The sequence below is a fragment of the Chaetura pelagica genome, unplaced genomic scaffold (genome assembly GCF_000747805.2).
Source record: "Chaetura pelagica isolate M959 unplaced genomic scaffold, ChaPel_1.0 scaffold251, whole genome shotgun sequence".
NCBI lineage: Eukaryota > Metazoa > Chordata > Aves > Apodiformes > Apodidae > Chaetura > Chaetura pelagica.
This window is the reverse complement of record NW_009952271.1, coordinates 552,767-568,648: the sequence shown is the minus strand read 5'-3', so window position 1 is coordinate 568,648 and position 15,882 is coordinate 552,767. Positions and strand designations below refer to the sequence as shown.

The following is a 15,882-nucleotide window of genomic DNA, read 5'->3' as shown; positions in this document are numbered from 1 at the left end:
TTTTTTTCTTTTGTTTTTTTTTTTTTTAATGCCTTTTGTGATGCAAGAAAGGCTTTAGTTACCAGTCCCTGCTGCACATCCAAGCAAGGGGCCATTTTCCCAACAGTGTTTTAGCAGATGACAACCTCTGGCTGGGATGCCCCATCCCTGGAGGTTTTGAAGATGATGTTTAGTGCAACCTGCTCTAGTGGTTTCCTGCTCATGGCAGGGGGGTTGGAACTGGCTGATCTTTAAGGTCCCTTCCAACCTTAAGGATTCTGTGCTATTCTTTTCTTCACACACATACCTGAGGGGCCAGTTTGATCCCCTGGGGCTTTAGGGCGACGTGGTTCATCGGCGTGAGCTCCATCCCTGGCAAGAGGTCGTAGAGTTTATCCTCTCCCCTCTTTTCACCCTTGAGCTGGTATCCGCGCCCCGGGCCCGTGCACGCCAGGTAACCACGGCCTCCCAGGCCTCTAACTCCCGCAGCCCCTACAGGTACATTCATGTAAATTTCTAGGAATGTAAGAAGGCATTAGACTCAATCAAATCGGTGGGAAAAACGTTGCCCTGGTTCTTGCTGAAAGGGAAAAGTTAGCCCCACTCAGCGGGTCGGGGGGGAGAGGATGGGCAGGAGCACCCCCCAAGTGCCTGGGGTCACCCAGGCACCCCTTTTTGACACCCCTTTTTGGGGCTCAGGTGCTGGGGTGAGCGAGGTGTTTTGGGGAAGCCCTTCCTCTTTCTGACCCACTTCCCATCTTCTCCGGTCAAGCTTTGACTTGGTGACGCCTTTCTAACCTGATGGGCTGTTGAAAGGCAGGGGAGGGGACAGCTTGGTGGCATTTGCTGCCCACCAGGGTAATTGCATTGGCTGGGAAAATGCAGAGTTGATACCATCACAGAGTCCCAGACTGGTTTGGATTGGAAGGGACGTTAAACATCATCTAGATCCAACCCCTCTGCACGGGCAGGGACACCTCCCACCAGCCCAGGCTGCTCCAAGCCCCATCCAACCTGCCCTTCAACACTGCCGGGGATGGGGCAGCCACAGCTTCCCTGGGCAACCTATTCCTGTGTCTCACCACCCTCAGAGTGAAGAATTTCCTCCTAATATCTACTCTAAATCTCCCGTTTTCCAGTTTCAATCCATTGACCCTTTTCCTCTACAATCCCTTTCTTGCATGAACCAAATTCCATTTTTCCCCTCACATTATACTTCTGTTTTTGCTCAGGGAGCCCCACCTGGGAGCCTGAGCTCACTACAAGGCAAAAAAGGGCTGGTGGGTTATTTCATCTGCACCCAACCTTCATAGAAGTTGACCTCATCTGTGTGGGCAAAACTATGGGAGAAGCATGAGAAATCCCTGCTCCCCTCTCCTCTCCTTTGGGAAGGGGGGCAAATTGACTGGTGCAGTCCTTGCCAGCCCTACCTGGTGCCATGCCATGGGACTTGGCCACCTGCTTAGGACACCAAGTGAGTGCCACAGCCACCACTGGAAGGAAATGGGCTGAATAATAAGATTTTTCTGGCCCTCAAGCTTCCTTCTGCAAAGATATTGAACAGGGGAGTACCTGAGCATGGGGAGGTGATTTGGTCCCAGGTGCCACTCAGGACCAAAAGCAGAGCCTCAGCAACTTTCAGGAATACTCTCTCTTTTCATAGACTGCTTATTATTTGGTTAATGATATCCCCCCCCTAAAAAAGAAGGAGTCCATCTCCCAGAGATTTCTTGATTTCAAGGGAAATGAAAACCCTCCCTTTGAGGGAGGGTTCCCCATCCTCCACTAGGGCATGGGGAAAACCTGGTGGCTTTGGGTCAGAGAACACCAAGACTGGTAAAAATGTGACCTTGAAAGCAAAGAGGGAACCCAGCAGAGACCTGTGCTGGTGACTGGTGGAGGGAGTTGGCTCTGGAGAGGGGAAAGGAAAATGGTTTGATTAGGGCTTCCCAGCTGGGGCAAAACCAGGAGGACCCGTGGTTCCTTTTCCCTGGCTGTAGGGTGATCTGGAAGCTTTCAAGCTTGCTCTAGGAACACGGTGTGGGGATTTTTTTTCCTCTCCCTGCTTAGTCTGCTGGAAGGTTGCTCCTCTGAGGAGGACAGAGCCTAAGATTGTGCCTTCAACCCTCCCAGGAAGGCGCCCAGTGCCGGGGGTGAAGGACGTGGGTCCTGGGAGCAACCACCCGAGCCCTGCCTGGAGGAAGCTGGGTACTGGGGTGAGGGGAGTTACCTCGGATGGACGGGGCCCGGATGATGCTCCTGCTGCTGAGCCCCTTGGCGGGGGGGAAGTGGAGGTTGGGGATGGCCGCATAGGCTTGGGGGGCATAGAAAACAGGGGCGCCCAGGTAGGCGGCGGTGGGGTCGTAGACGTGTCCCAGGGCGTAGGTGTATTCCCCTTGGAGCATGGTCCCTCTGCCCCCAGTGCCACGGGTGTACCTGACGTAGCTGTCCTTGTCAACGGGCTTGGCCAACGTCACCTCGATGGGGGACCCGTCCAGCACCTGCACAGCAACGTTTAGGGGGAGAGGTTGGGGACAGAAGGGTGGGAGATGCAGCAGGGTGAGTCCCCACAGGGGGGGTTATCCTGCCTGGGCAGGTGGTTTCCACACACAGTTTGCTAATGGGGTGGGATGGGGAGGTGAAGGAGGAGGTTGTGGGAGTCTCCATCTCTGGAGATAGTAAAAAACCTGCCTGGATACAGTCCTGTCTAAAGTGCTCTAGGTTATCCTGACTTAGCAGGAGAGCTGGACTAGGTGATCTCTAAAGGCCCCTTCCAACTCCAGCAATTCTGTGGAAAACACCCAAAAGAACCCAGACCTCCCTCCCACAGGTGGAAGAAGGTACTGGCTGGGTGAAGGCTCAATCTGCTGAGAGCACCCAGCCAGGGGAGGCTCCTCCATCGAATTAGCAGAGTTGTGGAGCCTTCCAAAGACCTGGTGCAAGTCAGTGAGATCACACCTGCTCCTGTGGAAAGCTGGGGCGGCACTAAAAAGAGGAGCAGGGCTAACACCTGGTTGGGAACAGCTCTTGCATGACAGCTGTGAATGACATGCAAGGGGTACTAGAACACAGCAACCTCCTTGCAGATCCACATGGGAACGTGGAGCAGATGTTCTGGGTTGGCCTTTTTTGTCCAGCTTGGCCATTCACATGCTGCCCTCTGAGGGTCTTAGCTGGCAGCAGTGGGACAAAGGTGTGCAGGTGAGCTGAGGGAACAACAACCCCTCATTTGCCAGTCCTCTCCATGACGCTGTGTTGTTTTTTTGTGGAGAGTGAACTGGGCAAACATTTAGCACAAATGCAAGGAGCAGGAAGCCAAGTAAATAGGATCGCAGGGTCTCAGACTGGTTTAGGTTGGAAGGGACCTTAGAGATCATCCAGTCCCACCCCCTGCATGGGCAGGGACACCTCCCACCAGCCCAGTTTGCTCCAAGCCCCATCCAACCTGCCCTTCAACACTGCCAGGGATGGGGCAGCCACAGCTTCCCTGGGCAACCTGGGCCAGGCTCTCACCACCCTCACAGCAAAGAATTTCCTCCTCCTGTATAACCTAAATCTCCCCTCTTCCAATTTAAAACCATCCCCTCTCATCCCATCACTCCCTGCCCTTGTCTCGAGTCCCTCTCCAGCTTTCCTGGAGCCCCTTCCAGGCACTGGAAAGTGCTCTAAGGTCTCCCCTCCATGATTTGTGTACATCAGAGTTGCTGAAAAATGACTTCAGGAGTATAAAAGCAGCTTGCAAGGAGCAAACAGTGCGAACACCTTCAGGATGTTTTTGTAGCTAATGAAGCAGGAGCTGTGATTCAGCTGCCTTAGAACCCTCTGCTTATTAGCCCCAGGGATTAACACTTGCAGCAGCTTTACCTTCCCATTCAGGGCTTTCATGGCTTCCACTGCATCTTCTCGTTTGTTGAAATGCACAAAGGCATAGTCTCTGATCTTCTTCACCCTCTCCACTGCACCTGCAGGAAACGTTGGGGGATCAGTTGGAAATGGGGATCAGCTGGAAAACAGAGGCCTGAAAGAGCTGGTGTGTTGGGTTATGAGCCTTTGGAGAGCAAAGGCTGTCCAAGGGTAAAAGGGTAAGGTGACAGTGTCTTCTTACCTCCTAGGATATATATAACATGGGGAAATAAATATAAAGGCTGGAATATTTAAAGGAAAACTAGAAATATTAGGGGTCAGGCACCAGTGTGTTTCCCATTACACTGGGGTGGTTTTCTCCTGTCCAAAATGCTCTCTTGTGCCTCCTTTCTCTTCCAGACCACCTAGACCTGGATGGCTGAGCAGGACATGCAACAGGCCAGGGCCTGGTGGGCTTCAGGTCACATCACTGTGTGGTCACCATCTCCATGCTGCTGTTGATGCTTCTGCTGTAAAAAAGGAGGCTCTTCCCTTAACCATCAACTCAGGATGTTCAGCAAGAACAAACACCAAGTCCTGTCCAGGACAGAGCAGCCCCAAGCACGGGGATGGGCTGGGACCAATGGGCAGCAGGTCTGGCCCTAAGACACAAACTTACCCATGTGACTGGTGCATTCCTGGGATGGGGCCCCAGGTGGTGAGGGATCCCCAGTCCTCAGGGATGCCCTAATTCACATGGACATGGTCCTAATTGGCCCTGCTGGGAGCAAGGTTGGGCTGGAGACCCCCACCCTGGTGCCTTCAGCCTGAATCTTTCTACACTTCCGGGATTGCCCACAAAACTCCAAATGTAAATGGCTTCTTGTTCTTCTCTTCAGTGTCCATACTCTACAGCTTTCCCTTGGCAGCTGCTCTCCAGCTGGGACCTTGTTGTCACTGAGCTCCTCTGCACTAAGTTTGTTGCCAAAATAAGCACACTGATCCTGTTCCCTGTGGTCATGAGCTTTAGACATCTACCTTTTCTTTATCTCCTCCACTCCTGTGGGTTGGGGAGCACATCATCAGCCAGCCCCACCACTGAGACTGCAGCATCCCGAAGATACCAGTTGGAAACACATCTAAGGGATGCTGAATGACTCTTCTGGTGGCTCCTTACCCTTTAAAGCTGGAGAGGTGAGCAGGGAAATATCATCATGCTGCAAAAAGCACTTGCTTAAATAACTGCAGGAGAAAATATATTTCTTTGGAGTTCAGGGGGAATCATTAGGAGCTCCAGTGGGTTAAATGAAGCTTGTCCAAGCCTACAACCTGAGCAGCCTGCACACCTTCCAAATGACACCAGAACAATAAGTAGCACTTTTGTGTCCTGGGATTGGCCCCAAAGTTCTGGAAGATTTGTGCTGATGCCTTGTTTACAAGTCAAGGCTTTAATGAGCTCTCAGTGTGCTGAAAATCCCCTTCCTGCCTGCCTGGGAGTGGCTCTGTGTCACTGATCCTCACTCCAGCCAAAATCCTGCTCTTCTTCTGCTCTTCTGCCAGGGCAGAGCAAGGTGGTGGTACTCACCCTCAGGTCATCTCCACAGAGACATCATCCACTTGATGTTATGGGGGGGAATAATGTCCCCTAATGTGGAGAGCGTGACTTTCTCACTGGAAACTTTGCCAGGGATGAGGATTTTTGCCACCATTTCTAGTATAAGGAGTAGGGCTTTTCAGTGGTGTGGATCTCCAGAGAAGTCACCCAGCACTGACCTTGCCACTGGTTGAAGGGGTGTTTCTTGTGCTGAATTACAACTTGAGATGCATGAGCATCATTCCTGGTGGTGTCTGTGGAGCCCAGAGAGATTACCCTGTCATGGGGACATCTGGGTGGTAACTTCTTTGGTTACCATCATTTTTTTTTTAATTGGATGACTTGTTATTGCCCAAACAGCTTCTTAAATGCCCTGGATCAAATGTACACTCCAGGTGAGCAGCACTGAAATGTGGCACAACAAATGAGGCAGATTTCCAGCAGGAGAAAAATGAGAAAGTGATGGAAGGAGAAATAAAGATTATTCAGATCTTCTGTCGTTGTCCTAGAAAACTTGTCTATGGAGCAGAGCAGATGACAGTTGCCAAAGTGTTAAATGGGCATAGATGTGTTTCTGGGAAGTGGGAGCAGTTCAGTGTTCAGGAGCAAAACTGGGTAAATAAAGGAGGAAGTGGTTAAGAGAGTGGGATGGTACATATTTCACTCAGGGATAAAATGGGATCTCTAACAGCTTGATGGTGGCCACAAGTATTAGCCAGAAACATGAAAAGGACAGAAAAACCCTCATAGAGAAACCTCCTAAAGACCTTTGTATTGCAGCCTGGTGCAAAACTAAACTAAAATAAAACTGTAGAGTAGAAATGAAAAGTTAGTGAAGGGAAAATGCAGCTCTGCAGTGTATTTTAAAGAACTTATGGGGGGAAGTTCACAGAAAGGAGATGAGAAGGGGGTTTCACTTTGCCAAGCACAAGTTCCTGAGGCTTAATGGGCTGTGTGGCCTGGAGAGCTGGGTTATTTTTACTGTGTTGGTTTTGGGTGGGATTTGCTAAGGCTGGATCACTCCAGAAGGAAAATCTCCTTGGAAAGCCAGCAGGATTTTTCTTCCCCACAAACCTACTTGCTTTCTGAAACATCTCACTCCAAAGGAAGGAATGATGCTACGTCCTGGGATAAACGATAAACACTTGGTTGTGACACGTGATTATTCACAGAAGAATGTGGGGTGTATTTTTGGCATGTAAATGGTTCAGGATTTAGATAGATTAGATAAAAAGCATTGGCATGAAATAATTCTATCATCAGCCCTTGCCAGGGAGGAATGCTGAAGCCTTGGACGTCTGAAGTCACCCAGCTGTTCCACCAACCCGCACTTTTTAAGGAAGACTGGAATGACTCAGGGTCATTTTAATGACACAGGCATCCCTGTGCAGCTTTTTGGACCTCGTCCAGTTCCCAGTCATCCTAAAAAGGCCAGCTAGCTGGAAATGAAGCAGCCCTTCACGGGATGACATGGTGTGCATGTTGGGTGGGATCCCTTGGTCTCGTGACGATGTTTGTGGCATGACACGTGAACATTTTACTGTGGAAAAACCAGTTATTTTTATCTCTTCCTTTGGCATTTTAAGAATGGAGCATGTCAGTGGATTTCCTACCTGGTGTGATGTTGTTGAACTCCTTCTCTATGGTCTCTTCAGTGGTGGAGAGCATGAGGTTCCTCACGTAGAGGATTTTCACCGATGACATGGTGTCTTCATCCACCTCCACTTCTGGTTCTGCCCAGTCAACAGCAATAGGGTGTCCCCACAACTGGATCCTTCCTTTAAAGGGGTTGGCAAAGTCAGTGTCAGGCAGGTTTTGGCTCCTTTTGCTTCTGCCCAGAGACAATTTCATGTGCAGGATGACCAGCAGAATGGGCCAGTTCTACAAAGGGGGCCAAAATCAGCCTTGAGCAACCTGGTCTAGTGGGAGATGTCCCTGTTCCACCACCCTTGGCAGGTGGGTGGAAACAGGTGGTCCTTGAGATCCCTTCCAACCCAAATCAGCCTGTGATTCTATGATTTCTAGGTCAAATCATGGCAGCTTTGTCAACTCCTTTCCAAAAGCAGGTGATCACACTTTCACTGTGCTCCTTCTAATACCTTAGATGCCTGCTGAAATGTCCAAAACCTAAACATGTCCCAAATTAAATAAGTGAAAATGTGGCACGATTCATGAATGTCTGCATTCTCTGGACTGCTCTCTCAAAGGAAATACTTTAATGAACTTAGAAAAATCCCCCTGGCTGCACAAATTTCCTCTCTCTTCCTTTCTTCCTTTCTTCCTTTCTTCCTTCCTTTCTTCCTTTCTTCCTTCCTTCCTTCCTTCCTTCCTTCCTTCCTTCCTTCCTTCCTTCCTTCCTTCCTTCCCTCCTTCCCTCCTTCCCTCCTTCCCTCCTTCCCTCCTTCCCTCCTTCCCTCCTTCCCTCCTTCCCTCCTTCCCTCCTTCCCTCCTTCCCTCCTTCCCTCCTTCCCTCCTTCCCTCCTTCCCTCCTTCCTTCCTTCCTTCCTTCCTTCCTTCCTTCCTTCCTTCCTTCCTTCCTTCCTTCCCTCCTTCCTTCCCTCCTTCCTTCCCTCCTTCCTTCCCTCCTTCCTTCCCTCCTTCCTTCCCTCCTTCCTTCCCTCCTTCCTTCCCTCCTTCCTTCCCTCCTTCCTTCCCTCCTTCCTTCCCTCCTTCCTTCCCTCCTTCCTTCCCTCCTTCCTTCCCTCCTTCCTTCCCTCCTTCCTTCCCTCCTTCCTTCCCTCCTTCCTTCCCTCCTTCCTTCCCTCCTTCCTTCCCTCCTTCCTTCCCTCCTTCCTTCCCTCCTTCCTTCCCTCCTTCCTTCCCTCCTTCCTTCCCTCCTTCCTTCCCTCCTTCCTTCCCTCCTTCCTTCCCTCCTTCCTTCCCTCCTTCCTTCCCTCCTTCCTTCCCTCCTTCCTTCCCTCCTTCCTTCCCTCCTTCCTTCCCTCCTTCCTTCCCTCCTTCCTTCCCTCCTTCCTTCCCTCCTTCCTTCCCTCCTTCCTTCCCTCCTTCCCTCCTTCCTTCCCTCCTTCCTTCCCTCCTCTCCTTTCTTCCCCACACAGACATCTGGAAGAGGTTGTGCTGAAGTCATACACACCCCCCCACCACCAAGGAGATGTTAAACTGATGCAGAAAATGCAGAATCAAAGCCAAAATGGTCAGTGTCCCACAAGAGCCAAGTGTGCTCAGTGCTCAAAGTCATGCTCTTTTTATTTCACCATTGGAAAAAAAAGACTGAAATGACTCACGGTGTTTCATGGGCTTCATATGGAAAGGGTGGAAGCAGATTGGTGGGTCATGAGCCAAAAAGTTTGTTGGATCTTTCACCAGCAGGTGAGCTGGGATCAACAAAACCAGGGTGGGAGCCACTGAGCTTGTGATAGCAGGAGAGGATGGATGACATCACACCCTTCATGTCACCATCCCTGGATGTGTTTAAGGGTCATTTGGATGTGGTGTTGGTGGATCTGGTTCGGGAGAGAACTGTGTAGAGTAGGGATGATGGTTGGACTCCATGATCCCAAGGGAACCTGAATGGTTCTGTGATTCTATACTGAGTGACTCCTTCATCTAACACATGCCAAACTTCTCCCTGCTTCTCAGTGGTCTCTGGATGTCCCCCAGTGCTAAACTGCACAGACATTTTTAATATTGTTTAAACTCTTCCTCATCTCTCCCCACACAGCAAACACCCATTTTTCAGGAACATCTGCAGGACATTGTGGAGGCTGAGGATGGATGATTCCCTGAGCTATGCTCTGAAAGGCCATAAATGAGGCCAGATTTTATATATAACCCAAGACAACCAGGGACAAGAGGTTTCCTCCAACAGAGCTGTGGGGACACACAGAAATTCAAGCTCCTAAATGAAGGGCACGGACCATGAGCCCCATCAACCAGCCACGGTGTGTTGGGGTCCCTCCTTGCTCTGAGCTTCTCTAGCTCAGAAAACCCTCAGGAAAACCTCAGCATTTACTTCCTTGGCTATGAGGGTCCTCTGAAGATGTTGGCCTCCCAAAGCACCCAGAGATGGAACCATCCCCACCACCCTTCCCATCGGCACTAACCTGGGAGGAGTTTCCTCCTGGCCATTGCTGCTGCGCGGTGGCTTTCATATTCCACAAAAGCAAACCCCCTGTTCTTGGTTTTATCAGCTGCACTAGGGTAGACAATGACGCCCACCACCCCATCTGTGACTTTCTTCATCTCTGCCAAGATTTCCTCCCTCTTCTTGGTTTTGGGGATCCCCCCCACGAACAGGCGGCAGTTGTCCACGCTGGCACAGACCCCCAGAAGACGCCCGTTCCTGCATGTGAACAACAGAGCTGCTTGGTCAGGGGTCAGAAACAGGTCTCAAGGAGAGTGAAAGATTCACATAAAGCCCTCCTCTTGTCCCAGGACAAGGGATCAAACACACACAAAGTCAAACGTGAGGCCTCTGGCTCCTGCGGCAGCTGTTGCTTGGAATGTTCAGGTGGTCTTTGGTCAACACAAGAGCTCACGAGGAGGTGCCACTGCTGGATTGGACATCAAAGTAAGGCAACACCATTGAAATGAGGGATTTGGGAGCCAGGAGAAACCAGAGCCAAGTTTGGCTTTGGCCTCCTGGAATTCTCCCTTTTGCTGTCTGGAACACCAGCTGCTACCCAGCTGGACCTGCCACCCATGGTCACAGCAGTGACTCTTGTGTTGCCACCAGGATTCCTTGTGTCCACCAGTGATTTGCAGCTTCCTGGTCACCATGGGGCCTCATGACGGAGGTTTTAGGGGGAAAGAAAATCCCTGGTCATGGGGAAAGACACCATTTGGGGTCTTCCTGATGCCAATTGTTGAACAGAGCCCAAAGTAAAAATTCCCTTACATACTTTGGATTCTTCATTGTGGTCCAAGCAACTCTTGCAGGTCTTGAGAACTTAAAACCTTCTTTGGAGGAAGGAAAGCAAGCAGAGGAGGTAGATAAAAACTGATCTCTAAGACCCTCCAATCTCTGATACAAATCACATTTCCAAGCCCTCCTTGTGTGCCTTGTGACCTGCTCATCCTTAGCAAAGCAATTCCAAACTCATCTGGTTTGTTTTCTTTAATGAAAGCCATAAAATCACCAGAATGGTTTATCTCTAAATGCTGCCACCAAAAGGCATCTACTCCTCCCACTCTGAACTGGAAAAAAACAAAGCCAACCCATGAAATGCAGTTCAAATCAAAATAACACATCTGATGGGCCCATATGTTGTTGATCTCTGGGTGTTTTGTTCCCAATTTTCAGTCACAAACATGAGGGCTTTGCCTGTTCTCATCTAGCAGGAAATGTCACCGGTTTGCCCATTGGTTTCCCCCCTATTTCACTATTTTTCTTGCAACTTCTCTGTCTCTCAGGAGGCATCTGCAGCACAGGAAAGACTGTGGGTAGGAATAAATCAACAAAAACAGCCCAGAGGGGAACAAGAAAGAAGCAGCCACATCAGGGGGTAAGTTAAGTTGATTCAAAACAAGAGATTTTTACCTACTGGTAGAAATATTTTTTTTTTTAATTTTTTTTTTTTTTTTCTTTGAGGAAAGACACTTTCTGCAAAAAGGTTTTAGACTTGGGTGAGTCCTGGCTTTGTGCTCCAGCATGGAACAGGGGGACAAGGAGCAATTTCTTCCTGAGGTTGAGGTCTCTAAATCACCTTCCTCTGAGCTGCAAGGAGAAATACTCCATCCCTAACAACAGAGATGAATATGTATATGTTATATGTAAATCTAGATGAATATTTCTATATTATAATACTTGAAGTTGATGGGGGGGTGTTTGCCAGGCTTACCTGATTTCATAGTTGTTGAGTTGCTTGATTGCATTTTTTGCTTCCTGTTTGTTGGAGAAGGTCACAAAGGCGTAGCCCCGGTTGTTGCCATTAAAGTCCATCATCATCCTCATCTCGTAGATCTTCCCAATCTGCATCAGAAGGAAAACTAACTCAGGAAGAGAGGCTTGGCAGCAAGGTGGGAGGTGGTTAGACAAGACATGGGTTGGTCATTAGGAGGGAATTCTGGAGTGTGAGGGTGGTGAGAGCCTGGCCCAGGTTGCCCAGGGAAGCTGTGGCTGCCCCATCCCTGGCAGTGTTGAAGGGCAGGTTGGATGGGGCTTGGAGCAGCCTGGGCTGGTGGGAGGTGACCCTGCCCATGCAGGGGGTTGGAAATGGATGATCTTCAAGGTCCCTTCCAACCCAAACTGTTCCATGACTATATCACATAAGAGTTCTACCAAGTCAAGGTCAGTCTGGGCCAAACAATCTCCATTTCAGCCTTGAGATGCAGCTGTGATCACCACTAACCCCTTGCAATGCAACTACCCACCATGAAGTCTTACCTTTTCACACAGTGGTATAAGTTCATCTTCAAAGAGGTCTCGGGGCAGTTTCCCAATGAAGATCTCACACCCCCTCTCTGGGGGAGGGCCATCCCAGCCAGGTGGTGGGCCTCCATATTTCCTCTGCCCATTTTCCTGCCACAGAGAAAGACAAAAAGGGTGGTTTTAGATGTCGATTTAAACATGGATGTAACCAAGCCCTTCCCAGGGAGGGACACGTGAGATGCTCTGTTACCAGTGGGCTGGAGGCTCCTTCCCTGCAAGGAGCAGCTCTTTCCAAACCCATTGGAGATGGTGCAGGTGCCTTGGATGCCCTGCTCCCATCCCTGATGAAACACTTTGGTATCCCAGTTACTGTGCTGGGGATGTGCTGGAGAAAGTTCTGGCTTGTACCTAGCTGAGTTTTGCTGAGGAACATCCAGCAGAGCATGCTCTGCAACTCAGTTGCTACTTCAGATGTCCAAGATGGACACAGTCAAAAACCTCCCTAGAAAATGTAGGTCTTCTTGTCTATGGGAGGTGAATCCCCGTAGAGTGTGTGGTAGTTGTGGACTGTGTGATCTAACACTTGCAAAGTGTGTAACTGGTCACAATTCTTCATGCAGTCATAAACATATAGTAGCAGTGATGTTGCCTCTTATTTTAATAAGTGATGGAGACCTTGCAATAGAGACCAAAGAAAGGACACCAGGAGGTCCCCTCCCTGGCAGTGTTGAAGGGCAGGTTGGATGGGGCTTGGAGCAACCTGGGCTGGTGGGAGGTGTCCCTGCCCATGCAGGGGGTTGGAACTAGGTGATCTTGAAGGTCCCTTCCAACGCAAACCAGTCTGTGATGCTACAGTCATGTTCGAAAGCAGAGGGACTTTCCAAAAGCAGAAGGCATCTGGACCTCAGAAAGTGCTAACACAGGGGGAAACTGAGGGTTAAGGGAGACATTTGGAGAGAGATGTGGACAGAGTGAAGGGCCCAGCCAGGGAGCCCAAGGCATCATTGCCAGTAGGTGATGCTGGAGGTGCCCAATGCACTTGAGAAATGATGGTTTTGGGCTTGGTGAAGGGGCAGCAACACCTGGCACAAGGTGTGGTGAGGACCTGGGCCTGGAGTGATGGTGCATCCCAACACCCACCCCTCCCTGCACTCAGGAGTTTCTCTAACTGTGGTGGGGACTCACAAGGGAGGAGGTCTGGGCAGAGGGGATGGCAGAAGTGATACCACAGAGGGGACAGAGAAGGGCCATCAATGGGAGGGAGGCCATGAGAGGGGTATGTATGAGGGGCCTGCTGACCCAGGAGTTTCTTTTAGGCTAGGAGTGACTTTTGGCCCCAAATAACACCCAAATTGTGAAGACCAGCCAACATTTCCACTTTTTGTTATATTTTTGTTAGACAAGTGTGTCTCTGTTCTCCTCTCCTGTTTTGAATATTTCCTGTATTTCTCATTTTTCTTTCTTTCCTTCATTCTCATGCTTTCTTCCTTTCTTGCTTTCCTCATCCCTCTCTTTCTCCACCTCCTTCCTTCCATCTCCTTCCTTCCACCTCCTTCCTTCCACCTCCTTCCTTCCACCTTCTTCCTTCCACTTCCTTCCTTTGCTTGTTTTGGTCATGCTAACTGAGAAGGACTTCACATGGCTTGTGAAGCACATACCTCGTCTCCACCTGCCCTCACCAGAGGAGGTTTTGCTCTTGGAGACTAAACTGCAAGCAAAAACTTTGGTGGTTGGGCAGGTGAGGTGTCCAACTTACACACAAGGATCAGGGCATGGTTTATTTGGCACCGTGGTGTTGGATTGATGGTTGGGTTTGATGATCTTAGAGGTCTTTTCCAACCTTAGTGATTCTATGATTCTATCTGCACAAATGGCAGACCTGGAGGTGACACCTTGGACTTCCTGTGAAGTCTGGACCTACTCTCCCCTGGAACTTTGCTTAGCAGGTTTTCTTCTCTACTCTCCCCCTGCAGCCATGGCTTGGAGCCAGCAACCCCAACCTTTCTCAACCTTCAGGAGTGCTCAGGGTTTTCTTTCCAACCTTGTCATAATTCAGCACTGGGCAAAGAAGTCCAGGAGGAACGAGATCCTGCTTCATGAAAGGCAACATCCACCACACATAGATGTGTTCTCCTCTGGAGAAGAGGAGACTGAGGGGAAGGTTTCACAAATGCTTCGACATATCTACAGGGGGTGTCAGGAGGATGGGACCAGTCTCTTTTCAGCAGTGCCCAGGGACAGGACAAGGGGCAATGGGCACAAGCTGGAGCACAGGAGGTTCAAGTTAAACATGAGGATGAACTGATTTAGTGTGAGGGTGACAGAGCCCTGGGACAGGCTGCCCAGAGAGGCTGTGGAGGCTCCTCTGGAGACATTCCAGACCCATCTGAATGTGTTCCTGTGGGATCTGCTGTAGGTGGCCCTGCTCTAGCAGAGGGTGGGACTGGATGATCTTCCCTTCCAACCCCACCACCCTGTGACTCTGCGGGCGTGTGCGGCAGATGTGTTAGAGGAGAAGAAAAAAAAGAAGAATCAAGGAGCATTTTATGCTTTCAGGTTTGCTGCTCAGGCCCCCGGTGTGACACGTGACTTCAAGGGTGAGGCCAGACACCGTGGGCAGGAGGACGTGACCGTGAGTTCCTACCTGGATCAAATTATATCCCGTTCGCTGAATTAAGGCGCGGAGGGCGGCTTCTCTCTGTGTGCCGGTCAATCCGTCCCCGGATTTGTGATTTGATTCCATTGTGAGTGATTATCAGCAAAAAATCAGGTTAATTAGGGGTGCTCACTGCAATCAGATTTAAGATAAATTAAAGAAATTAATATGGCAAGGAGGAGGAAGCCCCCATTCCTGAGAAAGCTGATGGGGTCGGTCTTCCGAAATGAGGCGCTTTGAGATCGAAACAGAACATCACAGACTGTGGGAAAAGCAAAAATTACCACCCCCCCCCAACACGTGGCACTGAAATATGGACAAGCCCTGCCTGGCACTTCCCAAGGAACAAGACCCGGGTCCAGGTTTGGCCTGTTTTCGCCAAAGAAGAACATGGGAGGACTTCAGATCTGTATGGAGGTTCCGGGCTGGGGCGACCTCGTGTTCAGACATTTTGGTTCAGAGCTGTGGTTTTAGGTCATACCTAAGCTTTTTATTAGTTTTGGGTTGAAAACACCATCAAGCTGAAGTCTGAATGGGGTTATCCCTTGGCAAAGGGGTATTTATCATGTCAGGCAGCCCCATCTTTCCTGCATGACGAGTTTTGGGCTTTTGTAAAACCCATGGGTAGGAGCCCGTCATAAAACCGGGGTCTGCAGATGCTTGAGGCCTTGTGGTGATGGGTTGATGCTTAATAGCAGCAAGAGCAAAACCAGCTGCCTCCTTGGGGCCCTCATGGCCAGGGCACAGAATCATAGAACCACAGGGGTAGGAAGGGACCTCTGAAGATCATCCAGCCCAACACCCCTGCTGCAGCAGGAACACCCAGGGCAGCTCACACAGGAACGTGTCCAGATGGGGCTTGAAAGTCTCCAGAGAAGGAGCCTCCACAGCCTCTACCACACATAGATGTGTTCTCCTCTGGAGAAGAGGAGACTGAGGGGAAGGTTTCACAAATGCTTCGACATATCTACAGGGGGTGTCAGGAGGATGGGACCAGTCTCTTTTCAGCAGTGCCCAGGGACAGGACAAGGGGCAATGGGCACAAGCTGCAGCACAGGAGGTTCAAGTTAAACATGAGGATGAACTGATTTAGTGTGAAGGTGACAGAGCCCTGGGACAGGCTGCCCAGAGAGGCTGTGGAGGCTCCTCTGGAGACATTCCAGACCCATCTGAATGTGTTCCTGTGGGATCTGCTGTAGGTGGCCCTGCTCTAGCAGAGGGTGGGACTGGATGATCTTCCCTTCCAACCCCACCACCCTGTGACTCTGCGGGCGTGTGCGGCAGATGTGTTAGAGGAGAAGAAAAAAAAGAAGAATCAAGGAGCATTTTATGCTTTCAGGTTTGCTGCTCAGGCCCCCGGTGTGACACGTGACTTCAAGGGTGAGGCCAGACACCGTGGGCAGGAGGACGTGACCGTGAGTTCCTACCTGGATCAAATTATATCCCGTTCGCTGAATTAAGGCGCGGAGGGCGGCTTCT

General features: G+C 50.3%; 1 protein-coding gene across 2 annotated transcripts in view; it reads right to left on the bottom strand.

The window, feature by feature from the left end:
- The window catches only part of A1CF (APOBEC1 complementation factor), a 20,919-nt gene extending 6,429 nt beyond the window's left edge, over positions 1–14,490 (bottom strand). The window contains exons 1-8 of one of the 2 annotated variants that reach the window (XM_010007765.1): positions 14,392–14,490; positions 11,763–11,897; positions 11,218–11,348; positions 9,481–9,719; positions 7,030–7,194; positions 3,844–3,941; positions 2,210–2,480; positions 287–495 (exon numbers count right to left, since the gene is read on the bottom strand). In XM_010007765.1, the coding sequence (XP_010006067.1) occupies positions 287–495; positions 2,210–2,480; positions 3,844–3,941; positions 7,030–7,194; positions 9,481–9,719; positions 11,218–11,348; positions 11,763–11,897; positions 14,392–14,490 (1,347 nt within the window). The remainder of the gene's footprint in view (positions 1–286; positions 496–2,209; positions 2,481–3,843; positions 3,942–7,029; positions 7,195–9,480; positions 9,720–11,217; positions 11,349–11,762; positions 11,898–14,391) is intronic. The other variant, XM_010007766.1, reaches the window with a different exon arrangement.
- Between the last annotated feature and the right edge of the window lie 1,392 nt (positions 14,491–15,882).